The 24,602-nt window shown below is 38.9% G+C and overlaps 1 protein-coding gene across 1 annotated transcript; it reads right to left on the minus strand.

Annotated features, from left to right (window-relative positions):
* Positions 1-646: 646 nt before the first annotated feature.
* Positions 647-19,801, minus strand: LOC121321535 (ectonucleoside triphosphate diphosphohydrolase 1-like). The gene is made up of 9 exons (XM_041260527.1): positions 19,695-19,801; positions 7,981-8,108; positions 7,201-7,318; positions 4,841-4,991; positions 4,418-4,577; positions 3,625-3,858; positions 2,504-2,887; positions 1,818-1,955; positions 647-1,087 (listed from the first exon to the last, which is right to left on the minus strand). The coding sequence occupies exons 1-9, from the start codon at positions 19,708-19,710 to the stop codon at positions 878-880; spliced, it is 1,539 nt and encodes a 512-aa protein (XP_041116461.1). The 5' UTR covers positions 19,711-19,801; the 3' UTR covers positions 647-877.
* Between the last annotated feature and the right edge of the window lie 4,801 nt (positions 19,802-24,602).

Here is a 24,602-nt window from a genome sequence, read left to right on the forward strand (position 1 = left end):
AACACAAAGTGAAAAGAAAAACCACACAGTAAAAAAAAAACACAAAGTGAAAAGTAAAACCACACAGTAAAAAAAAACACAAAGTGAAAAGTAAAACCACACAGTAAAAACACAAAGTGAAAAGTAAAACCACACAGTAAAAACACAAAGTGAAAAGTAAAACCACACAGTAAAAAAAAACACAAAGTGAAAAGAAAAACCACACAGTAAAAAAAAACACAAAGTGAAAAGTAAAACCACAGTAAAAACACAAAGTGAAAAGAAAAACCACACAGTGAAAAAAAAAACACAAAGTGAAAAGAAAAACCACACAGTAAAAAAAAAACACAAAGTGAAAAGTAAAACCACACAGTAAAAACACAAAGTGAAAAGTAAAACCACACAGTAAAAAAAAAACACAAAGTGAAAAGTAAAACCACACAGTAAAAACACAAAGTGAAAAGTAAAACCACACAGTAAAAACACAAAGTGAAAAGTAAAACCACACAGTAAAAACACAAAGTGAAAAGAAAAACCACACAGTAAAAAAAACCACAAAGTGAAAAGAAAAACCACACAGTAAAAAAAAAACACAAGGTGAAAAGCAAAACCACAGTAAAAACACAAAGTGAAAAGTAAAACCACACAGTAAAAAAAAAAACCACAAAGTGAAAAGTAAAACCACACAGTAAAAAAACAAAAAAAGACGAGAAACAAACAGAAATACAAGGTTTCCGTAACCCTCTCACTGCTTTGGGAAACAAATGACAGCATTTTGGGTTCACAGTTTTGTGTGTGGGTATGTGTCTGTGTGTGGTGTTTGCGTGTGTGTGCGTGTGAGTGTGTGTGCGTGTGCATGTGCATGTGCGTGTGTGCGTGTGTGCGTGCGTGTGTATTGTTAAACAACTTCTTTCTGAGATGTGCAAGTGTTTTTTCCAAAGCAAAGCCATCCGGTGACAAGGAGCCCCATGAGGAGTAAGGAGAATATGACCATGAGGGAGATGTAGCCAGCTTGAGGGAGAGGAGGAGAGCACGGGGCCTCTGAAGGAATCATGTTTGTGAGATTCAGCATGTAGCCAAGAGTCCAACCAGCATCGCTATCCCCAATCTGGACAAGAACACACAGAATTACAATGCAATTTCTTCCCTAGTGCTTTGAGTATGAATTCGATCAAAATCAGCAGAATCTGTACATTCTATTAAGTATTATCGCCATGAGAAGACAGCACTGCATAGCAATCTGCTTCACACTGACAATGACTCACAGATTATGCACAGCTCAAATCATGTGTCGCAACATATTTTAATGAATGTAGTTTGCCTGACTCTTTGACTGCTGAGTGTTTGAATTGAAAACATTACTGATGAAACATGTCGAAGTCTGTACATGCAGCAGCATTGATAAAAAATACTGCAGCTCCACATTTACTGTATTTATCATATGAACAGTTGATTGAATTTGGTCCTGTGTGGAGTGGGAGAGTTCAATACCTTGTCTTGCCCTTTATGATGAACTCAAGCACAGTAGTGTATGATTTGACCCCAACATGGAACAACAGTGACACCCAGTGGTCACACAGGTTCATTGTCTTAAATGGGGATCTCTGTTAAATTTGTCTAAATAGACCCTGCGCACTGCAAGCCAGAGTCTGATCCACAATGCAAAAAATGTCACAGTGCACAACTCTGCATGTTTTGTGCGTCTGGTTTGGTTACATCTTGCATTGCATGGTGATAGAGGCTATCAAATCAAGAACTCAATATGTAGTTTATTAAAAGCCTATGCGTCTCAATGTGGGTGCAGTGAATATCATTTAAAGATTCTGCTGTCAGTTTACCTTCTTAATGAAGCTAATTGTGTTCCAGTTCTCTGGGCTGAATTTATATCCAGTCTCAAGCAAGGTCAAGATGTAGGTCCCTGAGAAGCAGTATTCACTCAGATACTTCTCTTTAACTTTTGGGAAGTCCTCTTTTAACTGTTAAGAAAAAAGAAACACAAAATGCTTGAGTTGGTTGGTGTCTGATTTGTGTGCAGGTTTAGCTTCAAGGAATCACATTTGACTAGCAGCACAGCAAAGCTGGTAATACTTTCAAATAATGTCTGCAAAATTCCTAATGAATTCCAACTGAACACCACAGGAATAACATCTGGATCTCTAATGCACTTCCTCAGAGTTCTGAAGTCATTCATCGTAAATTCAGACCCCTGTTAACGCATATGGATTTAATGATCTGTATTTATTCCATGTTTCTTTTTAAGACATGCTGTATAAGAGGGAATGAATTAGGGAAGAATAAACAGTGAATTCACTATGAAAGGGAAACCTAAATGTTTATTAAAATGATGATGAATTAACAGGACTGAATTCAAAAAGACTTCAGAGCTCAGAGGAAGTGTTTAAGATATTCGGGTGTTAATCCTGTGGTATTTACTCGGAATTCATTATAAATTTCCGACCATTATTTTAAAATGTTAACCAAAAGGTCAACAAAACATCAAACATATCAGAGGAGTGTCACTTACTGTCTGCCAGGATGTGGAACAGAACTCTTTTATTTTCTCCTTGGCTTCAACCAGTGTGACAGGCCTTTCGCTGGTTGTCAGATTTAGGAAAGCCATTACAAAATAATATGCTGAAAAGGCCCTGAAATTCCCATGCAGCTGGGGCTGGTAGACCCCGTTAAAGGAACAGTTGGATGACTGGCAGTGGGTCAAGTTGAAGATTTGTTTGATGTTTTCACGGCACTGCTGTGCGTTGCCTGTTCCTGTGAGATTGAACCCGGCCTGTATGCCGGTTGTGTTCCTCTCTCCCGCAGTGCAGGGGCTGCTGTAGATGCTTTGCAGAGACACTTCTTTAATAAAACCTGGGTTGAAACAGGGATCTTCAAGGCTACCTGAAACATGTGCCTGAAATGAGAGGGGCAGAGGATCACTCCACTGGGGATCTTCCAGGGTATCAAGGGTATTTTAACACTAAAATATCACTGACAGCAGTGTGACAAATGACAGCGGCTAGGAATCGAACAACGAAAAAAAAACAGTCTGTTATGTCGAGATCACAACTAATTAAGGATCTCAAGTAAAAATTGATCCCAGAGATGGATACATTATGTCAGGAAAACTGAAGTAATTACTTCCATTTACTTGAGATCCTGAGATGAATCATCTCGTGACCACGAGATAACAGAATGTTTTTCTCTAGACCACATTGGCACCCTGCATTCTTATAGAGAACATTGTTTCCACAACTTACAGATATCTTTATGTCTGTGCTTTTTTCTTTTTCATTTCCATTTATGATGAAAAAAAGAATAATAATTACATTCAATTAAATTAAGAACTTTGCATATTAATTTGTTACAGAAGGAGTTAAGGTGTACCAAATATGCCACCTTTTAAAACTATACTGTAATGATATACTGCACACATATAGCCAAAAAACTATCTGGTATCTTTTAGTTTACAAATTAAACCCAGGATATACAAATTGTATTTTAATCTGTTGATTGGGTTTGCATAGCTGTTTTGGACTACATTGTAATAGAAATGCCATAACCATACAGAACCCATGTGAAACTCCCTCTCTATTTGAGCCATCTTTCTTCCCTGGTTAGAATAGTGTAATTCAGCTATGTTAGCTCTACCTGTAATTGTTTAGCCAGCGTGATCTTGAGAGCCTGATCCTTTCCGTAACAGAGAAAGCTGTGCGTGTAAACGTTGTACTTGTTGCCATACAGTTGGAAATATATGGAACTCTCTAAAGACTCGATCTCTCCTTTTGGAACAAATGTGATCTGTGTGGAAGCCCCCCCGAGATCGAGAGCCCCCAGCGTCTCTGTGGTCTCAGGCTTGGGCCAAAGATTTAACCACCCGCTTCCCTGGAGATGAAGAGACAGAGAGACAAAGAGATCAGCTGCTGACAGTAATGAAAAGATATACCATAACTTTGCAATACAACACCCCCCTGTGTCTAACATGCATGATTGAGCTGCCTTCACTTGCATTAGATGTAGAAAGTGCACCTCCAGTTCACTACCCTGGCAGGAATATAGAATAATATTACCAGAGGATACTTTTCACAGAAACTTTATCACAGCGAAATCCTCCCACAGTTTGTAAAAGGGGTGTGTGCTATGCTTGGATAATTATGGTAGGCAAATATCTGGATGTTTTTTGAGTTTTTTTTCTACTGTACACATTTTGATCCTAACGGTCCAGGCGTTAATCGAGTAAACCTTTTAAGCTGACAGTCGTGAGGTTTGTTGACATTGCAAATCACTTCAGTACTTCTAACAGAACAAATTCAATCTGATATCAAATACCACTAATTAACTAATGAAAACATATTTCATCTTCACTACTTTTACATCTCCTGTTGATTTTCTTTACGTTCAGTACACACCTACACAGTACATACCACAGTGTGACTGGATATACCTGTTTGAAGTTACCCATCAGGTAGTTGACCGTGACCCACCCATACGCCCCCTCGTCCTGTCCAGTGATAATCCGTGCCCCCAGAAACTCGAAGGGGAAAGAGGACAGCGTTTTTTTCACAGATGAAAGAACTTTATCCGAGCCTTCTGGGTTCTGCAGTCTGGAAGTAAAAGCACACAAAAGTCCTACTGAATGCACAGCGACTCCAGAAAGAGGCGTCCTTGTGAGGCAACACAGAGAGGATGCAAGAGGCACAATGTGTTCCTTTTTAAAGCAATTAAGTGTTATAGCATGGAACCTATTCGTTAAACATGATTCAGGCTAGATCACGTATTAAAACAATAGGGGAGGCCGGGACAGTCATGAAACTGATGTGGGATCCTGAGAGCATGTCAGCTTGTTAAATGTAGTTAAATGAAATACTTGAGGAGCCGCATGCCAGCTGTAGCTCCGAGGGACACTGGGGTTTCCTCGTGTCTTCTTTTGGGAACTATTCTTTTTGCCTCATTCATGCAATCTTGTAGAGATCTTCCTGCCCCTTCTGGGTCCATTGCATAACTGGAGATTCCGGGGCCTGTTTGTTTCAATAGATGTCAAAGATGGTGAGAGACCATTAGTGGCTAGCATTCTGGAAAATAAAACACTCTTTCATACAGCAGCTGTATGCATATACACAGCACTTAGATAGTAAGACACAGAGGGACCTTCAAAGTGTTTCCTCCAATCCTGAATGGAACAACTGATCTTTGTGCAAAAGGAAAAAAAGCATACATATGTCTTCATCCCGGACCAATTTCGACAGGCATTATTATTATTATTATTATTATTATTATTATTATTATTATTATTATTATAATATATATTATATTATTATTATTAATTAATAATAATAATAATAATAATAATAATAATAATAATAATAATAATAATAATAATTAACATGTCAGACAAAATTGTTGCTCTTATGAAATATTTTTCCTATCTTGTAAAAATAATGTTTTGTCTCTTGCTCAGGTCACACCTGAAAAAGTTTTAAATATATATTTTTACATTTTTGCTTGGTGAAATAAATAATACATCCAATAAATAGGTACAATTTTCCTAACTCCACAGCAGAAATGTTCCAATAATAATGTGCTATTTGTAAATGCCCTACAATACCTACTAAGCAACTTGTCTAATAACACCGTGTAACAATTTTTTTGTTTTGTTTTGTTCCTGGGTAGTAAGTGTTATTTCCTAATTGCTTATGCCTCAAAAGTATAGAAAATGGCTATTATTCCCCACAAACTTTGCTTTTGTGACCAGGACAGTAATATTTCAAAATATCACTATTTCCAAGTATTCCAGTATAATCGTAAATCTCAAAAAACTACTCACTTCTGAATCTTTTGTAGTCATTTTTGTATTACTTTAGTATAAATACATGTTAATTTGGATTCATATGTTGTTTTTTTCTAACTTTATGTGAATGAAAAGACACACATTTGCCCGTTTTCCCATTGGAAATAGTGATATTTTGAAATATCACTGCCCTGGTCACAAAAGCAAAGTTTGTGGGGAATAATAACCATTTTCTATACTTTTGAGGCATAAGCAATTAGGAAATAACACTTACTACCCAGGAACAAAAATTGTGATACATAGTGTAATCACTATAAATGAGGATTTTTTTTCCTGCCCAAATATTTACTTCCTTATGGGATGGATTTCCAAACTCAAATGTATTTAATTAAGATGAATTGAAGTTAGTACCAGGAAATGTAGGCCCTAAACCATTTCACCGTCTTTGTCTTTCATGTTTACAACTAATACGTGCGCTGTTTCTCAACAGCTACAGGCATCACTTTGTGAAATGACACTGAGAATATCCATATTCACTGTATTTAGAAATGGCGAGACACGAATGCAGAGCTAATGCAGTAACAGTCTTGTGTTGGTGAACGGAAAATATTTGAGTTTTAAAGGCTTCATTACCCTTTCCTGATCTTTGAAATATAATAACATCATCAAGATTGTTCATATGCATTTAAATGACTCGATTGCATTGTCCTGTATTTGCGCTAATAACACAGAATAGTTGTTCTTCGATTTTCATGTGTATAAAACGTGTAAAAGTAAATGACTTCATCAAAAATATATCATGCAGAGAAAAGCAATGCACACTGTAAATGATTTGTGGAGGCGGTCGTGTGTCACTTTTATAGTCTTGCATATATCTTGAATTTATAATGCACTGAACTCTTACCCAAGAAGATTCTCTTGCCTGTGAGAATGGGTCAAAGTGCCAATATACTTGATGTCTAAAATCCTGATTGTTCATCATGGAACTTTGCTCTCATAATCTCCGGCTCTAATGATCTCAGCCTCCAACATGTAACTGTTTGTAATTGCCTCCAGCAAGGAGGAAACACAGAGTAATGGAAAAACAAACATGTTTCAGAGAACTGAAGAATTGCCCGAGGATGCCTGTAATATACACAGAAGTAGACAACACAATGCAATTTGCTTTTATATAGAGGCGCTCTTCATGCAGAACCTCCAGGGCGTCTAAGAATAAAAAATAAAATAATAAATAAAAAAGCCGTTGGCCAGTCAACCCAGCTTAAGAATAAACCAAAGCAAACCAATCTGTTTTAAATTTCATTTCAAAGACTCGACTGTTCCAGCATTCCTGACATGACTCAGGACAGAGGTGCAAAGGCAGGGATCAGAGCAGCTAAAGGCTCCTGCTCCTCCCTGGGCACTCCTGACTGTAGACGCTGCTTGCATGCTCTGTGTACCTGTGACATGGCAGACATGTAGCTGTTGCACCACTCCAGTGTCATTCTGCTTCTCTGCTGGCCACTCGTAGATATACAGGGAGGTGTGAGAAGAACCTGCATCCAGGACGATGCCATACTGTGGAGAAGCAGAGCACAGGCCAACTCTTTAGAAGCAGGGTCAGTATTTCAAATGTAATAAGCATACATGGAACAAGATATAGTCACACTGTACATTGCACCCATGCACAGTATAAAAATAAGCATCGGTTTGTGACGCATTCCTCAATTATTCTTATAAAACATTAGCAATGACATTGCTTCATCAGGCTCTTAGTCAATACCTTTGGACAACAAGAACAGAGGTTCCTTGAATGAATCATCCTAGACTTAAATCCTACAAGGACGTCTCACTCAAAAGGTGGAGCACAAGGAGGTTAAGTGACTTGGTCAGGGTCACACAATCACTCAATGACTGAGCTGGGAATTGAACCAGGGACCTCCTGGTCACAAGCCTGTTTGTTTAAATGCTGGACCACACAGCCACATTTGATTTTATATATACCATATATGACATGCAAATCGTTTTGCATGATATATGTAAGTACACAATTGTATCAGAAAAAGGGTAAGTACACATTAATTTATATAAGTAACTGCTATATGTAAACACACAGTTGTTAGAGACTCTTCATGTAAAGTGTTACCAACAAATCTTGTATTCAGATAACAGTTACAATGTAGCAGTTTGGAGAGATTGATTACTGAATGATTAAACTCCAAGTTTACATATCAATTTACCTTATTGTTCTTGGGAAGAGGCTTGTTCTGTACAACAGCTGTCGTAACTAATACGATAATTCCCACAACAAAGAGGAATGCGATGATCACAATGATGTGCCTGTGCCAGGGGTTCTTCTGTTTCATGTCTGGAAGTTAAGAAAAGAAGGCCTTAAGCAATGTACAGTATATTGCTCAACTCATGGATATTGGATAACCTGTTGTGACAAAGTGGCTAAGCAGGAACAGGTGCAGGAGTGCGGTAATTAAACAGACAGAGCCTTGTAATCCAGTGTGGAAAAGTGTTTTTTATTATTATTCCAGGTCAGGTGACCAAAACAATAATCCCTCGGCAACACATCACAATGTGTACTGCACGGGGTAAACAATAACAGGATTGCAGTCCCAACTAATAACACAATATCTGACCCACAATAATACATACACGGCCACCGGTCCTGGGTGAGTGCAGTAGTGCTCGTAGTGGGTGATACAGGTTATTTAGTGACTGTTGGTGAAGTGCTGCTCCGGCTTAGTGCTGGCCCTAGGCAACAGCTCCGGAACTGTGTTAGTTGTCTCTTAATGTGCAAAACAAGACAAGACAATTACAAGACAAAACAAACAAAACACTCACAGTACTTTATGAAATAGGAACGGGGTCTCTCACAGTCCTTCTCAGTTTATTTTCACAAACCAAAGCGAAGGAACAGATTACGATTCTCTGTCTCCTTTTATTCTAGCACACATGACCCCTTGGTAAACAAGTGCAACCACTTCTCAAATCTGCGGCTGCCATGTTGTTTCCCTTCCGGGTCAATGCGTTATTGCACCATGGAGTCTCGCCCCCTTCCAGACTGGCCGACTTCCCTTGAACCCGGGGAAAGAACTGTCCTTTTTTAATTTGGTTTATAATGTTGTAAAACACTTTTTAGCTTAATAAATAGTTAACAAATTTAAATCTGTAAGAAGTTTTTTGTAGTTCTTTGTAAAATATTGTGCTGTATCCAGGGCTTTATTAACCCATCACTGGGCCCTAGGCAAGCAAGCATACACTTGTAGGTCCCCTACCCCTGAACAAACAGCCCCTCACACCCCCTGTAGCGAACCTCAGTTCCTGCAGGCTGCTGCATTACACAGGATGAGGCAATCCACACACAGGTGGAGGGCAGGTGTGAACCTGGGTTCTCTTGCACTAAAGCATAGCTCCGATACCACTGTACAAAAGTGTTTGGCACATTAACGCCTTTCTTCTGGTACCAAAAGGTACTGTTTTTTAGTCAATGTTAAAAGATTACACATGGTAGAGAGGCCTTGGCTTTGAGACCATAGCTGACCAATAAATTCAGCTGGGATGTCAAAGCATATTCCTCTTATCTCCAAAATGTCTACTACTGCCTTGCTCAGACAGTGCTTCTTGTTAGTAAAATATTACAGTTTATACATAGCTAAGGGTCTTGATAGGAAATGCAATTGACCAGCAAACCAGCTTTGAATGTCCCAGTAGTGCTTTTAGGCAGACAGAGCCGAGGGTTACCCTGCAGTAAATCTACTGACAAAGAACTTGTCGCTTTATGCATGTGCCCAACTTAATAAACTAGGTTACAACTTTCTATTAAATTGTTTCACTTTTAAACTTAACAGTTTAATACATACTTCTGTTTCTATTACAGTAAAACTTAAATAAGTGCAACACTTCTTTTTAGTTTTAAATGTAATTCTGTCTAATGGTTGCTTTTTATTTGCAATACCGGCAGCTCTTAGATAAAGACAAACTCAATTCATTTCACAGGTCTTACTGGTCAGTTTCCAAGAACCAATAAGCATTGGCACACAGGCATGCTTTTTTTCTAACATTAAGTCAATGCCTGCTCTCCTATTTCTGCAATAATATTTCTGCTGACTTTATATTTTTTAAAACACGGTACAGTTATTACAATATATTAACATTGTTGCAGTTTCACAAATGTTCAATTTGTATCCCAAAGATCACCCTGCTTCTGCTCTCAGTGAGTGTCAAAGCCACTACAGGATCCTTTATCCATTCCTGCACATCACAGGTGTGGCTGACAGTCTTTAAAAGCCTGATACCTGCAAAAAATTAAACCTCCCAACTTTACATTCTCATTCCCAGTGGGGAAACCTCAAAGAAACTAAGCTGGCTCTATCAGAGCCATGCATCTCTGCCACATAGACCTTTCACTCAAAAAGGTGCTTGCACCTTGTACAAGGGAGGAAGGGGTTTTAGGGTCACACGTGGATAACTTTACAAGAGTAATACAATGTTCAAAGGCTACAGCTCGACGGTTTTGGTTCAGTATTTTCAAACAATGTCTTTCTTGGCACACACAGGATACAGGCTCATACATTGTTGAATAACACACAACTCAGGACCTCAGGTTTGATTTCTGCAACCACTTGTAAGCAATGTCCTTCCACCTTCTATTAATCAAGATAGCATGCGTTACCTCTCGCGATTTTAGGAACATATTTTATTGAATAGAACCTATTGCTAATTAACCCTATTGCTAATTAACCCTATTGCTAATTAACTCATTGCTAATTAACTCATTGCTAATTAACTCATTGCTAATTAACCCTATTGCTAATTAACTCATTGCTAATTAACTCATTGCTAATTAACTCATTGCTAATTAACCCTATTGCTAATTAACTCATTGCTAATTAACTCATTGCTAATTAACCCATTGCTAGTGTTATGCTGTTAAGCCTATAGTAGTTGCACATGTTGCATCAAATCAGCATTCAGAGGTATTTTTCTTGGCTTGTGTTCTCAATCCATTGCCAAGTAACATATTAGCATTGGCATAGAAACAGAGAATTGAGCAGTGGAAACTATTTAACGGTGAACGCCAATCATGAGAGGTACAGACTGTAATTTTTTGTAATTTATTAGGAAGAAACAAGGCATTTTTTGATTTATTTCTTTGTTGCTTGTTTCTGTTTTGAGAAAGAGTTGCAGTAACTGCTTGCTTGGTTGTTTCCTTTGTGGCACTCCTTTTGTCCTTGTTTATTCTGGCCCTGGAAGGAGAATTCCACTCCTGGCTTTATGATGTCAGAGAAAGGAGTTCCCTGTGATCCAGACCATCTCAGGCACTGACAAGAACAGAAGCTGGAGCTCAAGATTCACCAAACAACACATTCCACATGCCTAAGTATAAACACTCTCATTCGATAATCAAATATGTTTTTCAGGCCACACTTCAAGACTTGCTGCTTTTGCCTCGACCATATTCATACTTTTTTTGAGCACTTTTTAGAGATTCCGTTTTTTCCTCCTGAAGATGCAGATATCCTTACTTACCAGCAACGTTAAGCTACCCAGTAAGTCTATACTTCAGTCCTTTCACTTGTACATACCTCATACCATCCTTATATTGTTTTAGCCATTCCATGCTCACATATATAGTCAGATAAACAGTCTATCGTTATGATAAAGACTGTCCCCTTATTAAATTGTGGTCTTGGCATGGTTGCAAATAGGACTTTGGGACTGAGAAAGTTACTGTTCCCAGAAAAAGTGTAACTATGCATTCAAAAGCCTTGTGCAATTTATGTATAACAGTAAAGAATATAACAAAGAAAAAACAACACAGGTCAAAACTATAAAAACAAAGCAGCCTTAATCAGTTAATGGATGGTTGCAGATCTCCTGCAACTTCCAGTATGTTATTACTTTCTTTGTGCCCCTTGAATCAACACAGCATTGAGGTGCCTGTACAGAAGAGCCAGACGTTCTAGTTCCGTCTAGTGCTGTAATGCAGCTGAACATTCCATGGGTTCATAAAACAAACACACAGCTGACATGGTAAGAAAGGCAGAGACTGTTTTACTCATCCTGCACCCCATCCTCACTGACCTGCTGTTTGTCCTCTGTGGGAGACTCAGGCTGGAAGGAAGGTAGGATTCCCCAGAATGTGTGCTTGTTTGGGCTGGTCCCAGGCAGCCAGTCAGCTCTCTGTTTAGGGCAATTGACATTCAGCCAAACGCAGCATCTTTCTATCCTTCCCTGGAGCACAACTGAGACAGCACCACTCCTAATACTGCAAGAGTACTCCACAGTGCTACACCTTTGCAAACTCAGACTGTGATTCTCGAATAACCACAGCGAACAGGAAGTGAACTGTGCAGAATACAGCCACTGTCTGCTATGGTAAAAGACATGAACAATATCAAAGATGAAACTTCAGGAGCTCGTCCATGTACCCCACAATAGTACCCTTGTGCTTGTCCATGTACCCCACAATAGTATCCCTGTGTCTAGGAATCCCCAAAGGAAATCATCTTGTATATGTAAGGCATTGCATTTCGTTTGTATCTTTTGCTATTGTTCTCTATGCTCTCATCACTTGCCACGTGTCAGTGATACAGAACTGGCTGTGTTCTCAGAGTCAGTGACAGTGCTCTTGTTTTGCGTTGCTCATTTCTGCAGCTACAATATTGTTTATTTACAGAATTCCTTCTTACTCCTGGTTCAAACATCATCTGAGAAATTACATCATTACCAGAATCAGCTTCCCAAGAATACTGTCTATCATACAAAAGATGCTGAAAACACATTGCAAAAAAACAAAACAGCTCTTGTGTTTCAGAACAGTATAAAACAGCAGCGGAAGAGCCACGTGAGAGCAAGTGCAGATATTAATAGTCTGTCTATCATCTCGCAGAAGAAGCACCATTTAGCTGTGATAATTGTAGTCCAAATAATCTCCCAATGGTTATGCATCTGTACTGTTTGAGCAATGCTCGACATGCGTTAACCTGACAATGCTCTCTGAATCAAAGTAGTGTGGAAAACACCAGGAGCAGTATTTGTATCCTAGGTTTATACTGAACATGCTGCTTGTGAATGAGCAGGAGCCAACCACGCAACACAACTTCTGCAAGGAATAAAACAACGCAAAGACTGAGCAGCACTTACGTAAATGAAAGATCCACTACATTCTTACTATGTTACTATTTTTCTGTATAGTGGAAGTATTGTGTGTTGTCCGTTGTTTGTTGAAGCATCTCTACTAACCTCTTCCATTTTCACTTGACAGTGTGGAAAGGTGAAGACTGGAGAGTGTGAGGGCTGCCACAGTACCAGCTCTGCCCACACTAACACAGGGAGTTTTAGGACAATGCAGAGCCTACCACTTTGTATCACTTTCAACACCAGAAATGCAGAACTAACCAACTTTAAAACTGGTAGTGTGAATATTAGAAATGTTTGAAATTATAAATAGAACACACACAATATACAGTTCAATGTCCAGCCGTGTGCCTGAGAGCTAGTTGCTGAAACATTGAATACTGACCCTGTCTGCCCAGCTAATAGTATTCCCATGTCTTTTCCTTGACCACCAGCATAATGCACAAAGACGAAAGCTGTTATCAATGAATAAAGGTCTTTGTTGTTAGACACAAACAAGCGGAAATCACTTTATTTTCTGCTTTACTGCTTAGCTTCCCTTAAGAGCAGTATTGGTGACACACAATTCTGTTTCACAACTGAACATTTTACATTTTCAGGGTTGACTGCAGCACTCCTACAGTTTCGTGTTTTAATTTAATACACGCTGCAAAATAAACCAACCAACCAACCTGTTTCATGCATGTATAATCCTATAATATATCATGATGTCAAGTCATGCTGCTTTTCCACTTGGAAGCATAAAAGATAAGTATTACTGTTTAACAATATATTATTTGTCTTCCCATGCACGCACTAAACAAACTTGCACTCTTTAATTACAGTAGTACTGTGGCTAGTATGGTCTATCTTTTGCATAACAAAGTCAAAGAGGCATCAGGTGACTTCAACTAAAAAATGTTTTGTTTAAGGTACTTTTTGAAAACTAATAAAAGGGCTACCTTGGAAAAAAATGATATCTATGACAGTGTCCAACTTTAGCTAACACTGCCAAGCTATATCATACTTGTACGATTTGGATCATTTCTATATTGTGAGGGATTGTTCGAATAACCCTGATAAAGTATATGCTTTAAAGTTACAGCAATAAAAAACACCTAAAGTGTAATTTTACAGCTTCAATTGATCTTTTCATGGACTTCGGGGGCCCTACGCTAACCAATATTTTGGGGGCCCTATGCACAACAGCTTGTGAAACGATGTTGTAATTAACAGCCTGCAGGTATCTGCAAGGACATCTTTCAGTTCTATGTCAGATGCATGTTCACCATTTAGGTCTTGCAAAACAAATAAAAAACGCGTAACCCATACTGATCTTGTGCATCAGTCGACTCGTCAGTGACCACTGACAAGCAACCAGACTGTTTACCAATCCCATCATCTCCTGCTTGTGATACTCGGCGATTTTAGGAAAGTATTCTCGTCTCAGCTGGGCTGATGAAGGAATCGCTCCACTATTTGCTACACTTAGTCAGAAAAATTTACGTTACTTTTTAGTTGACCAACTTTTCAAGAGGGATATTTGAGCAAGCAAACGTCTCTGTCAGGTCAGAATGTAATGTGTTTCGTGCTTCATGGTTTTCAGTGGACTTTTGGAACATGGAAGTCACGGTTTTTTGTTTCTTTGCAAGTTAAGCAGACCCAGTACTGCTCTGGATTTCTGCTTTTCTCTTTCGGTGAATACTTGAATCTAAATGCCTGTCAACAGCTGATTCTCGGTAGTGATCTACAGTAACGTTGCAAGTTGTACAGAAGAGCTTACCTCCATTGCTGTGTAAACTCCTGCTGGATACTATTTTACGTGATCTGCTGCAGACACATTTTTAGAGACATTCATTTTCTTGTTTACAGTGTGTAGTATTTTAATTTCCTGCCTAGATTACATATATTGTAGTCACATGACATAATCACTGCACAGCACTATGCATGGTGAATATTACACGCAGGCACACATCAGACCTGTAGAGCTTAGTTAATGTGATTTTTTTTTGGTTTTATGTAATACAAATAATTATGAAATAATGTATTTTTATTTCTTAAGAATATTGAAAGAATCACGGTATTGGGCTAATTTTGCAATTTTCTTGTAGGATATAAAGGGAGAGAAACAAACGCTATGGACTTAAACTCTTCTTGCCGGCTGCAGAAGCATAGCATCCCACATTCTACACGTTTACCTTTACCTGCCTTTTTGTCTTTCTAAAATTCAGACCCCCAATTAAAAAGGAGTTTCCAAAATGTAAAGAGGCACACTGTGCACATTTAAGACAGGACAGGTTTTAAATTGACTCTAAAACTCAAATGTGTAAATTTGAGCATAATTAATACATTTCATCCTGCAGACTGACATCTATGATGGAAGACTAGTGACAAATATTTCCCAGGAGGTAGTGGGTGTGGAGCTTTTGGTATTGTGCATTAGCAGGAAGCTGCTTGCGTGAGACAGACCAGCTATGATACAATCGAGAAGGAATGCCTAGCCATCATAAAATAAATGAAAATAAACTGAAAACAAGTTTCTGTGTGCCACTCTTCCTGTGTGTGTGTGTGGGCCCGGTCGTCTACTTGCAGTTCTTATAAAATGCCCCAAATACTTTGCCCTCGCATGGGCCCCAATTCTGCTGGGGGCCCTAGCTATAACATAATTTGCATATAGGTTAATCCTACACTGCATGGACTTCTCTAGATGCTGCTGTGTGAATGTAGTCAAAGTTGAGTTTTGTGTTCTCCCATTCTGTCTTATCACTGACTGATTGAAAAAAACTTGAATATGGACTGTACTCATTCTTCTTCCTAGAACTCTCCATTAGACAGCTGCATGGTATTTAGAGAAGTAAGCAGTCTGAGAATGCAGTCTTCTGATAAGACACGATAAAGATTAAGGAAGTTGAGACTGGTGTATTCAACAGGAAGAGAGGTAAGTGGGCTTTCATTTGAAGGACCTGCAACCCGACAGCGATACAGGTCAGAGAGTCAAGCTCAGAGCTGCATTATCAGCACATGTGTGATAAATAATATTTTTGTTGTCATTTTAGCTTTTTAAAACTGATTATGGATTTTTTTTTAAAGAGACTATTATATTAGAAAAACCTGCTCTATTTATAACTTGTCAAATCTGACTCGTGCCTCAAGATGTTAAACCAAAACAAGTGCCGGTAACTTTATTACAAAAAAACAGTAGCAGTAATTAGACACACACACAAAAAGAAAAATACAAAAATTGCAAAACTCGCTTAATACACAGCCCTTTTTTGCCTGCCTGCCTGCCTAAAGATATTGCAGCAGCTAAAGGAAGGCAGCAGCTGGCTCTTTTGTACAGCGGTACCGGCGCTACGCTTTAGTGCGAGAGGTCCCGGGTTCGCGCCCGCCCTCCGCCTGTGTGTGGATTGCCTCGCCCTGTGTGATGCACCTGCCTGCATTAACCGCGATCGCTGCAATATGTTACGGTGGGAAGCAATCATAAAGGACAGACGGTCATGTGACACAGGAAGTACCATGTGTAGTATTGCATAATAAAATAAAAGGACACAGAGAGGTTGTATAAAATGTAAGTTTTAAGTACAAAGGGACAGATACAGTAATGGGGAGGCTATTGTAACCCCACCTAAAGCTTAACCACAACTAACACAATAGATTCAAGTACCTCAGTGTCTGTGGTATAGAAAGTTTGTTATTTGCCACACTGCCTAAGAAATCTGAAAGGCAGTGTAATGTAACCTATGCATACTACCTCATACAGCACTAAGACAATACAAAAGCACTGACAGGTGTCCTGTGTACACAGTACTTCCACTACATACAATGAGTGTGGTCCTGTGGTTAAAATCTAGGGCTAAGGCTGACTAACTCACTGTGTGGCCCTAAGCAAGTCACTTGTGCTCCATCCTGCAGAAAAGAATATACAATACACATCCTATTGTAAGTGACTCTGTATATAATACACAGTTCACAGCCTGCCTCTGTAAAGCACTGTGTGATCATGCTCCACTATGAAAGGTGCAATATAAAGATATTACTACTATTATTGACTGAAACATCTGTCTCTCTGTCCTGGTATTTTAGAACCTGACAGTATTCTTAACATGGGGCTAGGCTATTACTGCAATACCTTTTCATATGGGATTTCTGAGTATGTATTAAAGACTTTTTCATAGAGCTGCAGCATAAAGCAATGAACGCAGGTGCAGTGACTTTAAACTAATGTTTAATTATAGGGATGTTAAACGCCTTCAACATTTTTGACACCATAAGTGTTAACCCTAATGTGTGTCTACCTGACTTGATCACGCATAAAGATGTGTCCGAAAATTCCGAGGTAAAAGTCCAGTTACACTGCACCAGTGTTAACAACAGGAAATGCAGTATCTATAATGTTTGTCTTGTCTCTTACAGGTTTATTGTAAGGCTGAACTGCAGCTACCTGGCCGTTACAAACACCCCAATGACAACAAACACATATCTATACAACACAGCAGGACAAGTCTGTCTCCAAATGTACTGTAGAGTTTTATCTTAGAGTTCCAGCCTTCCTTGGAAAATATAACTTCAAGATGTGTCTGTGTGGGAGTTTTTTTTTGTTTTGTTTTTTGTTTTTTTCATGACAATAGCGATGCTGGACATCTTGAAGTTTCTCTACAAATACACGAGTGATGAAAACGTACATTATGGAAACACGCTTGGCAAGCTATCTGTTTTTGTTATTTGGAAACGGTATCCTGACTCAGCCCTCCAGGTGTTTTGATTAAATATTTGTTCCAAAATGCAGTGCATTAACTCTGAAAATTTGAATTACATTCTAGAAATCCTGTATCACTTAATCTCCTCAAAAATAACTTTTCTTGATGAGAACCAACATAAAGAAACCTTTTTGGTAAGTCATGTTTTGTCATAGCAGAACATTTTTTAGTAGCTTCTTTGATTACACAATGTTAAATAAAAGATCTCAATTATTTTCATAACCTCACATTGCTCTTGCATTAGATTTTAAGTAGAACCTCACGTTACTCTCACATTAGATTTTAGGTAGAACCTCACATTACTCTTGCATTAGATTTTAGGTAGAACCTCACGTTACTCTCACATTAGATTTTAGGTAGAACCTCACATTACTCTTGCATTAGATTTTAGGTAGAACCTCACGTTACTCTCACATTAGATTTTAGGTAGAACCTCACATTACTCTTGCATTAGATTTTAGGTAGAATCTCACATTACTCTCACATTAGATTTTAGGTAGAACCTCACGTTACTCTCACATTAGATTTTAGGTAGAACCTCACGTTACTCTCACATTAGATTTTAGGTAGAACCTCACGTTACTCTCACACTAGATTTTAGGTAGAACCTCACGTTACTCTCACATTAGATTTTGGATTTAGGTGAGAAAATCACATAATCCTCATTCAGCTCCACTCACTTGGAAACCACTGAAACAGGAGTCATTTCCTCCTGATGCTATTAACCGCTTGGCACCAAGTGCATCCAAGAGTTTTGCAGGAAGTTCTGTTTTTTCTATGTGGCTTTAATAACTTGCCAGCATTGTTCTCTACCTTGCAAAAATACTCAACATGATTGAATTGCTGCAATACAATGTATCCTAACAGAGACCACTTCACATACAAAGGCAATTGTTTCTTCCATTCTGATAAGTACTATCGATGTCAGTAATCTTTCAACTTCTTTTCTGAGCTCGGTATGTGGGTGTTGAATGCTCTTATGTTACATTTCTTATTGTCAGGTCATACACTGCACTCTCACACGCTCCCTCCACTCTCCCTATACACTCCATCACTAACCTTTTGGACTAACAACCCTTTCCCACTGAGGGAAAACATTTAAAAACCCCAAATCCCCAACAATGTTAATGCAAAGAAAACTGACATGAGGCAATCTGCCTGTTAGCTTTTTTGAAATGCATTGATAAGTAGGAATTAAATTGCAAAAACAGGTAATATAAATCCTTTGAGTCGATACTAATCAATAGAAACAGAACACAAAAGCCTCAAACAGTTTGATAGATACTGTTAACTATAACCTTAACTAAATGCCCACAGTGCAGGGAATAAGAAAAAAACCCTTCTGCCCTGCATGTGTTTGCAAAGCAGCCTGGCTGATTCAGAGTTAGTGTTGTTGCGGTTGTAAATTAAAAGAGAACCACTGTGCTGCTGGCTGTTGCTACGAGATAGCGGGTGAACAGTTGGCAGTGTCTGCAATGCCAGTGATCTGTAAGTAACATTCCCTGGAGGCACACACTATAGCAGCACAGTGCGAGGAGCAGACAGCACTAGCTGTGGAGGCTGTATTGGAGAGCAGGCTCCGGAGCAAGCATGTGCTCCTAATTGACCTTTTTCACAGTTTAACATTCCAGCAGGCCTGACACGCACATGGATGTTACTTGTGTGAAAGAAACTTGCATCTATCAGGATAAGGTAGGAGAAAGAAGAAAAAGCGAACCTGTGCAGCTATTCCCAAAAGTGAATGAACAACACAACTGCAACTGGACCAGCCCTCTGCAGTACAAGGCAGAGGGTTGACCCGCTATGAATGCAGCTCATTTGTAAAGTTTGCATGCAACACAGAGCACTCCTACTTTTGTTTGAACAATCAGTCAACTTTGATGACTAAAAAACGTAACGCAATATTAACCTTTAAATTGAAAGACTTTTACTTTTGTTTTCTCCAGAGTAAAATCTCCATTTAATCTCTAACCTTAAAATAAAAGCAGTTAACTGCTGCTGAGAAAACTAATTCCTTTTTTACGCTAAGCTCTGGCGTTGAGTATGAGACAGACTTTTATTCCTACCTCTCTTTGTGTCCATCACTTCCCACAGTCAGATTCTCTCTCTCTCTCTCTCTCTCTCTCTCTCTCTCTCTCTCTCTCTCTCTCCTCCTCTCTGACTGTTAGCAGGCTTTCTGGCGTTTCTCAATGGAACTTATCCATCCCCACAGCTCCTTTATAACAGCAGTGAGAGGGGTAGGTCTTTCTGCAGCTCCTCCTCTGTCCAGCCCTCTCCTTTAAGTTATTTCTTGCAGCTTAGTGTGCCTCTCAGTGTCAGTGATGCTCAAGCCCAGCCAGGAATTGGAAGATTAAAGCACACAATTTCCTTTTTTTTGTGCCTTTTTAACTAAAATGTTTCATGCTAAACGGTTATGGTTAAAATATTGTTTTGCATTTTTCTAAAGAGAGATCTTTACATTGCTCAGAGTGACAGCAAAATAGAGAGAAATCTAGACAGATAAACAGTGCCATTCACGTGTGCAATCTGCAATGGCTTATCAAAGTAAAACAAACATGTTTTGTTGCAACATTGATGGGTGTCTTGTAATACACTGTTTCCATTCTAACAGACCAAGCCTAATGCTTGATTACCATAACCCTTTTTTTCTTCTTTCTTTTTAGTATGGCATACTGTATAATCGTCTAAGGTCGCTCATTTTTGCGTGTTCCAGTGTTGCATGCATAACATGCTTTTATTATTTTTGTTTATGTTCATTTACCCCTTAAGGAGATCTTAAATGTGTCCTACAGTTTTTTTTTTCCCAGTTGGTTGTATTTGTTTCTTCATTTGAAAATCAGTCTGTGGGTGTGCAGCCTGTTTTCTATTATGTATTTAATTTAAGGATCTTCACGTTTAAAGTGGGGAAATCATGCAGTGATGCAGTGGCCAGAATTGATTTGCTAAGTATAATACATGAGATATGAATAACTGTGAAATGGATAATGAGTGTTTAACATTAGTTACTTGACTGTATGGATTTAATAGGAAGCCCTAAATTGTTATCTGCTATATATAGCCAACCTGTATATCAGTGGCTCTCAAAAGTATTATTCACCACCTCTTGGACTTTTCCAAATTTTATTGTGTTACAACATGGAATCAAAATGGATTTAATTATGATTTTTTGCCACTGATCAACACAAAAAAAGTACATAATGTCAAAGTAAAACAAAATCTACAAATTGTTCTAAATTAATTGCAAATACAAAACAGAACATAATTGATTGCAAAAGTATTCAGCCCCTTGAGTCAATATTTGGTAGAGGTACAGCCATGAGTCTATTTGGATAAGTCTGTACCAGCTTTGCACATCTGGACACTGCAATTTTTGCCCATTCTTCTTTGCAAAATTGCTCAAGCTCCGTCAAGTTGGATGGGGACCTTTGGTGAACAGCAATTTTCAACTCTTTCCACATATTCTGAATTGAATTGAGGTCCGGGCTTTGACTGGGCCACTCCAGGACATTGACCTTTTTGTTTTTAAGCCACTCCAGTGGGTCTTTGGCTATATGTTTGGGGTTATTGTCCTGTTGGAAGATAAATCTTCTCCCAAGTCCCAGGTCTCACAGGTTTTCCTCCAGGATTTCTCTGTACTTTACTGCATCCATTTTGCCCTCTATCTTCACGTGCTTTCAGGCCCTGACGCAGAGAAGCATCCCCATCACATTGCTGCCACCACCATGCTTCACGGTAGGGATGGTGTTCTCATGATGATGTGCAGTGTTAGGCTTGCGCCAAACATAGCGCTTAGTGTTGAGGCCAAAAAGCTCTATTTTGGTCTCATCAGACCATAGAGTCTTCTTCCACTTGGTTTCAGACTCCCACATCCCTTCTGGCAAACTATAGCTGAGATTTGATGTGAGTTTATTTCAACAATGGGTTTCTTTTTGCCACTCTCCCATAAAGGCCAGTTTTGTGAAGCACCCGGGCTATTGTTGCCGTATGCACAGTGTCTCCCAGCTCAGCCGTGGAAGACTGTAACTCCTTTAGAGTTGCCATAGGCATCTTGGTGGCCTCCTTGACTAGTGCTCTTTTCGCCCGGATACTCAGTTTTTGAGGACAGCCTGTTCTAGACAGATTCACAGTTGTGCCATAATGGACTTTACTGTGCTCCCGGGGATATTCAATGCCTTGGAAATGTTCTTATGTCCTACACCTGATTGGTGCTTTTGAAGAACCTTATTCCGGATTTGCTTTGAATGTTCCTTCGTCTTCATGATGTAGTTTTTGTATGAAATGTACTATCCAACTGTGGGACCTCCCAGAGGCAGGTGCATTTAACCTGAAATCAATTGAAACACCTCAATTGTACACAGGTGGACTCCATTCAACTAATTATGTGACTTCTAAAGATAATTGGTTGCACCAGAGTTTATTTAGGTGTGTCATTGCAAAGGGGGTGAATACTTGTGTAATTTGGACTCTATGGTTTTATTTCAATGTTTGTTGAAGTGAACACAGCATCACTTGCTAAATATCAGTGAAGTTAATACATTCCTCTTGTATTAAACTTGTATTATTACTTGTAAATTTGTATTAACCACTTATGCATCTCTTCATGTGGTCAAACAAACGAGATTTAAGAGAATGTTGATTATTTCTCCACTTTGATGTCAGAAACCATTGTAGGGCATCCTATGTCTGGAATCTCATCTGCTTTGCAGATTAAGGCTTGCTTTAAAAAAGCCACAGTAATGGAAAACATGGGAAGTAGCTGCTTTTTTAAAAATAGCTTTAATCTACATTGAGTGATAAATGTAGACAAAAGCAATTTAGAAAATAGAGAATAGGCTATTGTTTGATTTTTCAAACTCCCTTAAAATTTATTTGAAGGATACACTTTTTCCACAAAGGCTACAAAATCTTGCCTACAATATTACAATAAACACATTGAAGGCTGTTTACATAAATGTAAATGAAAAGGTCTTGCATCCTCTTCCCAGAACTACAACCCAGTGTCCTTATTGGCAGAGTGACTTCCTTTTCAAGTCTGTATTTAAGAGTGCAAAACATCATTTTGTTTAACACTCAAACATGTGTTGTCATAGCAACAGATATCCTTGCTGAACCACTGTGAAACAAACAATGGGAGATCTGATTTATTGTTAAGTTGGCTTGCAGTGTTTTATAGTTGAATTGCTGTGCTCGTCAGCACCAGGGACGGATCAAAGGACGAGGGGGCCCTACGCTAACCCATATTTTGGGGGCCCTATGCACAATAGCTTGTGAAACGGTGTTGTAGTTAACAGCCTGTAGGTAAAGTGTATCTGCAAGGACAGCTTTCAGTTCTGGTATGTCAGATGCATGTTCACCATTTAGACCTTACAAAATAAATACAATGTGTAACCCATACTGATCCTGGGAAACTGTTCAACTCGTCAGTGACCACTGACAAGCAACCAGAATGTTTATCAATTCCATAATCTCCTGCTTGTGATACTCGGCAACTTTAGATAAATATTCATGTCTCAGCTGGGCTGATGAAGGAATCACTCCACCATTTGCTCACTCAGTCTGAAGAATATTCGTTACTTTAGTTGTCTGACTTTTCAAGAGGGACATTTGAGCAAGCAAACGCCTCTGTCAGGTTAGAATGTAATGTGTTTCATGCTTCAGGGTTTTTAATGGACTTTTGGAACATTTTTGTTTCTCTGCAAGTAGTCACAGTACTACTAGATTTCCACCTTTCTCATTCGGTGAATACTTGAATCTAAATGCCTGTCAACAGCCGATTCTTGGTAGTGGCGAATATTACACGCACACACAACGTATTGTATTTTATTGCTTAAGAATATTGAAAAAATCATGGTATTGGGCTAATTTCATGATTTCTGTGCAGTATATAAAGGGAGAGAAATGCTATGGACTTAAACCCTTCTAATTAAAAAGGAAAGTTTCTAAAATGTAAAGAGGCCTACTGTACACATTTGAGACAGGACAGATTTTAAATTGGGTCTAAAACTGAAATGTGTAAATTTGAGCATGATTAACACATTTCATCCTGCAGACTGACACCTCTGACGGAGGCCTAGTGACCGATATTTCCCAGGAGGAAGTGGGCGTGCAGCGTTTGGTATTGTCCATTAGCAGGAAGCTGCATGTGTGAGAGACAGACCAGATTTGCTACAATCGAGAAGGAATGCCTAGCCACTATGAAATAAAAAAAAATGAACCGAAAGCAAGTTTCTGTGCACCTCTGTTCCTGTGTGTGTGTGGACCCGGCCGCCCACCTGCAGTTTTTGTACAATATCTCAAAAATGTCGTCCTCGCATTGACCTCAGTTCTGCTGGGGACCCTACGCTATAACATAATTTGTCTACAGGTTAATCCGGCCCTGGTCAGCATGAAGTGGTCGGTACAGAGATATTATCATTCAAAAAAACAGGGCAACAACTCAATAGCTGTCAAAGGTTTAAATAGAAACAGTTATGTAGTGTAGGTCTTCAGACAGTGTGAGTAGAACACAGCTTAACTTTGCTCCTGTTCACATAGTGAAACAGAGCCTAAATGCAGGTATGGTATAATAGTGCTTTATTACACGCTGTCATGCCTTTATTATGGGCAACATTCATGAGGGTTCGCAGATAACAGAACTGAAACCTCAACAGCAGAAGGCAACATGGAAATAAAAACAAACAAAGGACTCTCTTCACTATTTGGGAAAGAAATATCTTGCAGAAACACACAAGAAGAAAACCTCCTGTAGAAAACATTTTTATGAATCTGCTATCCAGGTGACAGTCCTCTGCTATGAGAAGAACAAAGTCAGAACAGAAGCCGTGAATTTACTGCCCCATTTACCTCTAACTGGAGTTCTTCAGATCACTATGTCAGGGTATTCCTTTCACAATGTCATTGTACCAGATAAGGACTTGCTTTGCTGTCATGTTCGTTCTTATAAGCCATAATTAGAATGACTAACATGAAACCAG

Source organism: Polyodon spathula, chromosome 10 (genome assembly GCF_017654505.1).
Source record: "Polyodon spathula isolate WHYD16114869_AA chromosome 10, ASM1765450v1, whole genome shotgun sequence".
Classification (NCBI taxonomy): Eukaryota; Metazoa; Chordata; class Actinopteri; order Acipenseriformes; family Polyodontidae; genus Polyodon; species Polyodon spathula.

Bases quoted from the DNA above. Each gene is read 5' to 3' on its own strand.
- LOC121321535 (XM_041260527.1), bottom strand. The intron at 1,956-2,503 runs GTAAGTGACACT...TTTTCTTAACAG, and splicing joins GTTCCACATCCTGGCAGACA to TTAAAAGAGGACTTCCCAAA. The intron at 1,088-1,817 runs GTAAACTGACAG...GTTCTTGTCCAG, and splicing joins CAATTAGCTTCATTAAGAAG to ATTGGGGATAGCGATGCTGG.